This window comes from Cotesia typhae, unplaced genomic scaffold (genome assembly GCF_013202065.1).
Source record: "Cotesia typhae breed Kobodo isofemale line unplaced genomic scaffold, CoteBio_Ctyphae contig_48, whole genome shotgun sequence".
NCBI lineage: Eukaryota > Metazoa > Arthropoda > Insecta > Hymenoptera > Braconidae > Cotesia > Cotesia typhae.
This window is the reverse complement of record NW_027423756.1, coordinates 4,351,007-4,359,659: the sequence shown is the minus strand read 5'-3', so window position 1 is coordinate 4,359,659 and position 8,653 is coordinate 4,351,007. Positions and strand designations below refer to the sequence as shown.

The following is an 8,653-nucleotide window of genomic DNA, read 5'->3' as shown; positions in this document are numbered from 1 at the left end:
TATATATATATATATATATATATATATATATTATAATCTTATGAACATTTAATATCCGCGGAAAAAGTACAAATTTTGAATTAAAAATTTTTTTAATTTGAAAAAACGTTAAAATTTCTTGATTTATAATATTTCTAGAATTAACAATCGAACATTTTCACACATGTATTATTTTAAATCATACTTTCTAATTAAGTTTTATTTATTAATTAGAGTTAATACCGAAGAGAGCTAAAATTGTTTGGGGTTTGCTTTCTTTATAAAAGTCAGTTGTTCTCTGAGTAATTCTATTCGAGCAGTGTATAGATATAGGTGGTACTTCAATCAAATTTAGCGGAAGTTTTAAATAACGATTTAACAAATTAACAAAATTTAATTAATCATGCTAATAATAACATAATGATTTGGATATACACATTTGCAATGCTCTTTAGTCGCATACAGATGTCACTACCATACATATACGTGTTTAAGTTATTTGAAGATGCCAATAAGTATTTATGTTTACATCAGATCAGTATGGATACTTCTCCGATGTTTTTAGTCGCATCTAGATGTCACTACTGTGTAAGTATATATCTTATTATTATTATCTAATCAGCTGGCTGTACTGGCTGCCGATCCCAACTCTTATTCGGTACCATTATATTGAACTATTCCACTAGGTGGCAGTGATCATAGTCTGTAAGAAATTATTGATGATCAAAATAGACAAATTTCTGTAATTATTTGACACTTTCTGTCAAAATTAATAAATCTTTTTCAGGTTTATGTATCAATATTATTTAATATCTACTTGAAACTATTACTGCGGCATTTTTTATCACACTTGCGTAATACTTTTCTTAATTATTGTCAACTTAATTATAAAATTAACTTATTTTAAAAGGTTAGTTATATATTCAATATTTTTATGATATTTATTGTTTTTGTTGAATAATCATATTTTCTTTGACTTTTTACTAATTATGTTGTGTTCAGGTGGAAAGTTTTCAGCACATAAATACTCTTAGTCACAAATTCTGAAATTTCTATTTAATTTGTAATGAAATAATTTGATTCTTCGTATAATTGAAGTTTTAAGATTAATGAAAAAAATATATCCGGTCACAATATTATTCCAGCTAGTGATGAATAGAAATCAGTAACTATTTCGTATTGTTGTAATTACTCTTCCGACTGTCAACATGGTAACAAAAAGTAAAGTAACATTAGGTATAGGTAAATTAACCAAGTAGCAATCTTTGTAGTAGTTATATTGTAAATGTCCTTAAGTACTGTTAGCGCCACCTGTAGTTACTTTCACTATGTATATACCAAAATGTGTAAACACACTAATGTAGCATGAAATTTAATGACACTCAAATTTGTCACTTTTACAGCTACAATTTGCATAAAAATACATTAAATCCAGTGGCCAGTCTAGTCCACAATACCATACTAGTTTGGGCTGTTTAACTTCATTACATATCGGTAGCTGCATGAAAATTAATTTAGAAAATACGACAGAGGTAAATTAAAAAATAACATTGGTATATTTATTTATTCGAATTTTATTTATTCGAATAGTTATTGATAGTGTCATTGCACATAGTAAATATTTTAGTTATTTAATAAATGGAATATTGCAGTCTTTACAGCATTTGTGATTACGTATACTTATCAAAACTAATATTTTGTGAATGAAATGGAGATAATTCAAAATTTGAAAAATTCATACGTATGTTCGAGTTATATTTTAAAAATTTCTAAATAAAAAAATTATTTGGTATTTTCATGTCTTTATAAAATTGTCCATTGAAATTGTAGTCAAATTTAATAATCATTATATTAAATTACATATAATACGTTCATAAAATTATTGCGAGTTATTATCGTGAGTTATTATAGTTATTATAGTGAGTTTTAGATTGCTGATAAAAATACCATGAATGGTGATAAAAATAAAATGGATTATCCTCCACATTTTGGTATTGACCAAAGGAATCATGCTCAAAGTTTATTAGTTAGTATTAATGATCTTGAGTCTCGGCTAAATCAAGCTCGTCAAGCATACCAAATATTATATGGCGACACTTATCCGGGTAAAAATTATGATAATGAGTAAGTAATTTTACTTCAAATTTCTGAAGTTTGTCATACTTTTATCATTGTGAATACAATTCGTTTTCCCATTGTTACAGGTACAAGAATAAAAACCTTAAGCGGAAAAGAGCTGGTAGTAAGCAAAAATTGCGAGACATTATGTATGTAGTATTTCTTAATTTTAATTGAAGTCATTTCTTTACTGTTTAAATTTTTTAGTTTCTGGAAAGGAAAATATCTAAAGGCCGTAAAGGACAATAAACAAAATAACAAGTACATTGTTTTCAAGTAAATATATAACTTTCTTCGTATGGAGTTGGATTTAGATTATTCTTAAGAAAACAATAAAGAAATTAATAAATCTAAAGTTTTAATATTTTTCTTATCAACTGTTGGAACAATATATCATATATTGGACAAGAATAAAAAATGTTTATTTTAAATGCATATTTGAGCTTATTACATGATTTATTACTAAACAAAAAAAAATGATTTCCTTTAATTAAATTATTGATTTCAACTGCCGCTCAAGTTGCCCGTAACACCACCTGATATCTTTTTACACTCTAAATATTTGAACGGGAGGAATAACGGGAACGCATGGTCTATGTTAACTTCAAAAATCAAATAGAATTAAAAATATACGCCTCGATGTTGGCTGAGCGGTTCAATGCGTTGATCCGTTCATACAACTCTAGTGGCAAGGCGCGGGTTCGAATCCCGGCGAGTCGAAAGATTTTTCACATGCTGATATCTTTCGATTCTCTGAAGTTCGCTCCAGCGCCGCCTAGGTTTAAGGCAAGTTCTTAACCAACACAGCTCCTTTAACACAAATAACCCAACGGCCGTATGAGAACATACTCTCGGTGGCAATATAATATAATAATAATAATAAGAATCAAAAATAATACGAAGATGTTGCATTAGTTGGTCACACGCGTCATTTAAAGTAAAAGTATTGTTATAGTAGTAACGTTTTTTGTTATTAAATTATTTGAGAAATTTTATGAATAAAAAATTTGATGAATTACTTAAGGAGTACATATTTAAAATTTTAAAGTGTTCATATGAAATGTAATTATTTTTACATAATATATTCTTTACAAAAAAAGAGATATCCCACAAAAACAGTTTCACTGTAAAATGCCGCGCCAAGTACACGTCCAACTATTGTAACAGAGACGATGATAATCTCATTTTTGCAAAAATAAAAAATCTGATCTTTACAAAAAAATATGAAATAAAAAAATCCAAGTACACAAAACTCTGATTAAAAAACAAACACTCATTGAAAATAGTGAAAATTCAAAGAAAAATTGGTGTAGTTTGCTTATGAAAAAACGAAAGAAAAATTTGCTCTTTACAAAAAATATAAAATAAAAAAACTAAGCAACTGCTGTGATTTTCAGTAATTGCAAAGTTTTTGTGGCAAATTTAACAATTGAAAACATTTTTTCAAACGTACTTGGCGCGCGTCATTGAGTACCCCCAATTTTTTCCGATGTATCGTCAATGATTTCACAAAATATCACTAAGATAATTTATTAATGTCAACCATTAGTTTGAGAAGTTTGTGTTGCTCAAGCATACATCAATGTTATATTTCTCAAAAGCAATTTAATAAATATCTAAGGTAAAGTACCCAATAAATGCTCAGGAACCAGTACCTGCCCACTCTGTGTGTTTGTATATCTATATTTACAAATGGAAATATACAAATACAAAGAGTGGGAAGGTACCGGTTCCTGAGGAGCTACTGAGTACTTTATCTTACTAGTGATCAAATCCTCTGCTTTTTCTTAATTCACTTGAAATGCAAGAAAGCGTCATATACATATGAGTATAAATATAATCTAATTCGTGAAAAAATGAGAACGAGCTTGAATTTTAGATGTAATTGATTTAATTGAAAACATCAAAATAATCATTAATGAAGTCGACGACTGTGTCGAAGGAGTGTTACAATTGTTGCTCATAAACTCCTTTTCCACACCAAGTTTCTGGCGCTACATCAGTCATGAAAAAATTGGGGGTACTCAATGACGCGCGCCAAGTACGTTTGAAAAAATGTTTTCAATTGTTAAATTTGCCACAAAAACTTTGCAATTACTGAAAATCACAGCAGTTGCTTAGTTTTTTTATTTTATATTTTTTTGTAAAGAGCAAATTTTTCTTTCGTTTTTTCATAAGCAAACTACACCAATTTTTCTTTGAATTTTCACTATTTTCAATGAGTGTTTGTTTTTTAATCAGAGTTTTGTGTACTTGGATTTTTTTATTTCATATTTTTTTGTAAAGATCAGATTTTTTTATTTTTGCAAAAATGAGATTATCATCGTCTCTGTTACAATAGTTGGACGTGTACTTGGCGCGGCATTTTACAGTGAAACTGTTTTTTGTGGGATTTTTTTTTCTCAGTGTACTTTTTAAGAAAGCGTTAGCTATTGGGATAAAATTTGTCGTTGATCTGCATTCGATTTCGGCAGCCAACAACGTAAAGAGTTGAAAAAGCAAGAGTTTCAGTTAAGTTGGCAGTCAGTTGCTCTGCAATTTGACTTCAAGAATTAGTGTGCACGTTATTTCAGTAAAAGGATTAACTACAAGCTTGACATTTACTCACATTTTAATTCCAGTCGTACATTTTCATCAAATTATATACAATGTTGATTCCAAAAGACTTTCTGTGAATTTTACAATAACTTTACTGTAAAGTATGCTGAGCAGCATAGTCTTGCACGGAAAGTGAGGATATCAGGGAAATTTTTTAGACAACAATTCTTTGATATGAAGATTGCTTATAAACAAAATCATCTTTATAAATTATTTGCATTTAAAAAATAATTTATTAACTGTTAATAAATAAATATTTATTAAATTCTATGATGTTAAAAATCATTTATTAACAGTTAATATAGCTTATTAAATATATACAAATCCTTTTGTCAGTGTACCCTTCAATTATTTGTTCAAAATTCGGAGCTTAAATATTTACAAATAATTGAAAGATCTCACGAGCCCGTCGAAGACGGGCGAAGTTTGATCTCAATTATTCGAGTGTCTCGCACGAGAGATTACGAAGGTAGTATCACTACTTACATGTCTTGGACCACAAGTTTAAAGCTAAAAGTGAACGACTGGGGCGCCCCTTAACAATCGTGGCGTTGCCCCATTACTATTTGATCATTAGTTTAAAGCTCTCGAAAATTTTTTATTTTGTCTGAAAATAAGAGGTGGGGTAGTACTTGATACTATTTGGGTGGGAATCTCTCGTTTTTCGAGACACTCGAATAATTGAGATCAAACTTTGCCCGTCTTCGACGGGCTCGTGAGATCTTTCAATTATCCTTCGTGTCTCGCACTTCGAGATTACGAAGGTAGCTGTTTAGAGCGATACTTTTTTAGTTAATTTATTAAAGAATTGAAATTACAAGTGGTTGAATAATTAACTTGTAACTACAGACAAATTAAAAAATGAGATAATAGTGCTTCCAGCTGCTAAATCTCCAATTAGTTTAATTATATTGGTGTACTGGGTGTTAACACCGTTTCTGCGAATTTGTTGTCACGAATAATAATTGGCTGGTGGTAAAAATCAGCAAACACTTTGGAGTTCTTAGACCACCCTGCCACCTTCTTTATTTCTTCAATGCTAACACCTTTTTCATGTGCCCGAGATGTCGATGCATGTCTAGTAGAGTGTGCTGTGAATCTTTTGTCAACTCCCAATGATACCAACGCCGTCCTTATCCACCGAGCAATTGTCTCACTCTTGACTGCACTATGTGGCTTATTGAGTGAAATGAATAGTGAGTCAATATTTCCCCGAAGGACTTTAGTTACTGTCACGTATTGGCTTAAGGTCCGAGCTATGCATAGCACAGCTTTAGTCGGGAAAAACGGGAGTCTTAAGACTGGCTGCGGAGCTCCTGGCCGAGAAGTTTTTATTTTTTCAGGGATTCTAATTTCAATTTCAGATTCAGAAGCAGTGATGTTTGAAATTTTGATCAACGCCAGCGTCTGGCAATGATGCGCTGTGCCCAAGGCCAGCAGTACAACCAACTTCTCCGTCAGTTTCTTCAAGGACAGTTCCTCGATTGGAGTCCATGTCTCCAATTTGGCTAGCACTGGGTCCACATTCCAAGTCGATTCATATTTAGGCCCTCCCGGTCTTATTTTCGACGAACCCTTAATAAAGCGGCTTATTAAAGAGTTGTTCGTGACATCTTCACTCGATATCAGAGATAACGCTGCTCTTGCCGAGTTCATTGCACTGTGGCCTATCCCGTCACCGAATCTTTCCGTCAAAAATCTTAGGATTTTTCCCACAGATACTTCATATGGATTTCTGTTGATCTGATCATTCCATTTCCACCAAAGCCTCAAAGTACCATTGTAGTTTTTTAACGTCGAATCTGCCAGTGAAGCTAACGAGATCTCCACTGCTTCTTTAGGCATGCCTTTGTCTAACAGTGCCTGGCTGATAGCCTGGCGGCAACCAGGGTAAGCTTTGCAGCCAGGGGATGATGACGTGACCTACAAGGAGAAATTAAAAGATTAAGATCTGCTTCAAGCCAAACCCAGTCTCCTATCGATAACTTTTGAAAAGCTGGAAACCAAACCTGAGTAGGCCAGTGCGGTACAATTAAAATACCTTCTGCTTTATCGTCTTTGATTTTCTTAATTACTTTAGTAATTATAGAAAAAGGGGGGAAGGCATAAAATATCCAATCGGACCAACTAACTGTAAAGGCATCGAATGCGAAAGCGTTTGGATCTCTTTTCCATGAACAATAGACCCTGTATTTAGTGTTGATTCGAGAAGCGAATAAGTCGATTTTTAACTTCCCAAATCTTTTAACGATTTTTTCAAATGCGTAATCCGCTAATTCCCACTCCGCGTCTGAATTATCGATCCTTGATGATCGATCTGCCTCTACGTTTTCTTTAGACGGGATATATGAGGCGTAAATCCATAATTTTCGGTCCTCACACCAATCCCATAGCTCACACGCTAATTTATGAAGTTCAGCATAGCGAACTCCACCCATTCTATTGATATACGCCATCGTTGTTGTATTGTCCACCCTAATTAAAATATCAGTGTCTCTTAAATCCGCCGCAAAACACTTCAAAGCTATTAGGGCTGCTTTGAGTTCCAGGTGATTAATGTGAAGCATTCTTTCTTCCTGTCTCCATAACCCATTGGCGCTTTCGCCCTCGCAAAAGGCACCCCATCCAGACAATGATGCATCTGAGTAGACTGTTCTCTCGTATTGATTATTTCTCACCTTTTTACTGGCATTTGGCAAAGTTTTTAACCACCAATCCCAGTCCCTACGAGTAGATTTTGGTATCACCATGACAGCATCAAAACAACCCCCACTCTTCTCTAAGGATCGGATCTTTGCTTTCTCAAACGATCTGCAGTGTAACAAGCTGTACTCAACTGCTGGACAACACGCTACTATCAACCCAATAACCTTAGCAAAATCACGAATCTTTACTGTGCCCTTCTTTCTAAGATCCTTGATCTGTTTTTCTATTACGACTTTCTTATCTCCCGGGAGCTCCACTCTCATCTTAGAAGAATCTAACATAAAACCTAAATATCTGCATCTTCTATCAGGCTCCAATTTGGACTTTTCAAAATTCACAATAAAACCCAGCCTTTCGAGTAACTCGATTGTCTGACCTAGGTTTTCACTGCACTCTGGAACTGAATGACCTAAACATAAAAAATCATCCAGATATACTACGGACAGGAGCCCTTTCAATCGAAGATAATTAATTACTGGTTTCATCAGCTTGGTGAATGTCAATGGACACGTGCAAAGACCGAAAGGTAGACAAACGAACTCGTAAATTTTTCCTTGAACAACAAACCTCAAGAATTTTCGATGTAATTTCCATACTGGGATTAAAAAATATGCATCTTTAAGATCCACTGTTCCCATGAAAATATCTCGTTCTAAAAGATTACAAGCGGATCTAAGATCCTCGAGCTTAAAGTGTTCTACGTCAATGAACTTATTCAAACCTTTTAGGTTCAAAATAAACCTCTTTTGACCATCAGGCTTAGGAACCAAAAAGAACGGTGACAAGAATTGTCCCGGAACCTCTTTCACTTCCTTAATCGCGCCTTTCATCAACAGTTTGTTAATCTCTGATTGGATACCTGCCAGTTCCTGGTCCGACCAAACCTTATCAGGTGGTGGACGAGTTTGTATGGGGGGCGATTCAAAAGGTATTTTGTACCCTTTAATGCACTGAAGGACAAATTTATCCTCAGTGATTGTTTTCCAAGCATTTAAAAAATATTTTAGACGTCCCGCGAACATACTTACATTGTTAACTATAGTTAACGGTTCTGAGTCCGTTGAGTGTGCTGACGGTATTGGTTTGATTTGGGGTATGATGTTTATTTTGCTGGAAATTTGGGGACCAGTGGTTTTCTCGTCGATGAGTACTTCCCGCTCGTCTGAGACACTGACCTCTTCCGACTCGACGAGCTCTTGGAGTTTAAAGAACCGGGAGGTACATACGGTTTCTTTGGTGGGGCAGATTTCAT

The 8,653-nt window shown here is 33.5% G+C and overlaps 2 protein-coding genes across 3 annotated transcripts; one reads left to right on the top strand and one right to left on the bottom strand.

Moving 5' to 3' along the window:
- The first annotated feature begins 1,492 nt into the window (after positions 1–1,492).
- Positions 1,493–2,534, top strand: LOC141529700 (uncharacterized). Of its 2 annotated transcripts, XM_074246372.1 has the most exons (4): positions 1,493–1,511; positions 1,900–2,103; positions 2,184–2,221; positions 2,305–2,534. In XM_074246372.1, exons 2-4 carry the CDS (start codon positions 1,928–1,930, stop codon positions 2,325–2,327), a joined length of 237 nt encoding a protein of 78 aa, XP_074102473.1. In that variant the 5' UTR covers positions 1,493–1,511; positions 1,900–1,927; the 3' UTR covers positions 2,328–2,534. The 2 variants fall into 2 exon arrangements, with proteins under 2 accessions (XP_074102473.1, XP_074102472.1); XM_074246371.1 differs by lacking the exon at positions 1,493–1,511 and having other exon boundaries at positions 2,184–2,246.
- Positions 2,535–5,601: 3,067 nt separating this feature from the next.
- On the bottom strand, positions 5,602–8,423 carry LOC141529496 (uncharacterized). Its single transcript, XM_074246041.1, has 2 exons — positions 6,828–8,423; positions 5,602–6,618 (listed from the first exon to the last, which is right to left on the bottom strand). The coding sequence occupies exons 1-2, from the start codon at positions 8,421–8,423 to the stop codon at positions 5,602–5,604; spliced, it is 2,613 nt and encodes an 870-aa protein (XP_074102142.1).
- Positions 8,424–8,653: the final 230 nt, after the last annotated feature.

Bases quoted from the DNA above. Each gene is read 5' to 3' on its own strand.
- LOC141529700 (XM_074246371.1), top strand. From the start codon at position 1,928: ATGAATGGTGATAAAAATAAAATGGATTATCCTCCACATTTTGGTATT. The intron at 2,104-2,183 runs GTAAGTAATTTT...CCATTGTTACAG, and splicing joins GGTAAAAATTATGATAATGA to GTACAAGAATAAAAACCTTA. The intron at 2,247-2,304 runs GTATGTAGTATT...TAAATTTTTTAG, and splicing joins CAAAAATTGCGAGACATTAT to TTTCTGGAAAGGAAAATATC.
- LOC141529496 (XM_074246041.1), bottom strand. From the start codon at position 8,423: ATGTTCGCGGGACGTCTAAAATATTTTTTAAATGCTTGGAAAACAATC. The intron at 6,619-6,827 runs GTTAGTTGGTCC...TTCTCCTTGTAG, and splicing joins TCGCATTCGATGCCTTTACA to GTCACGTCATCATCCCCTGG.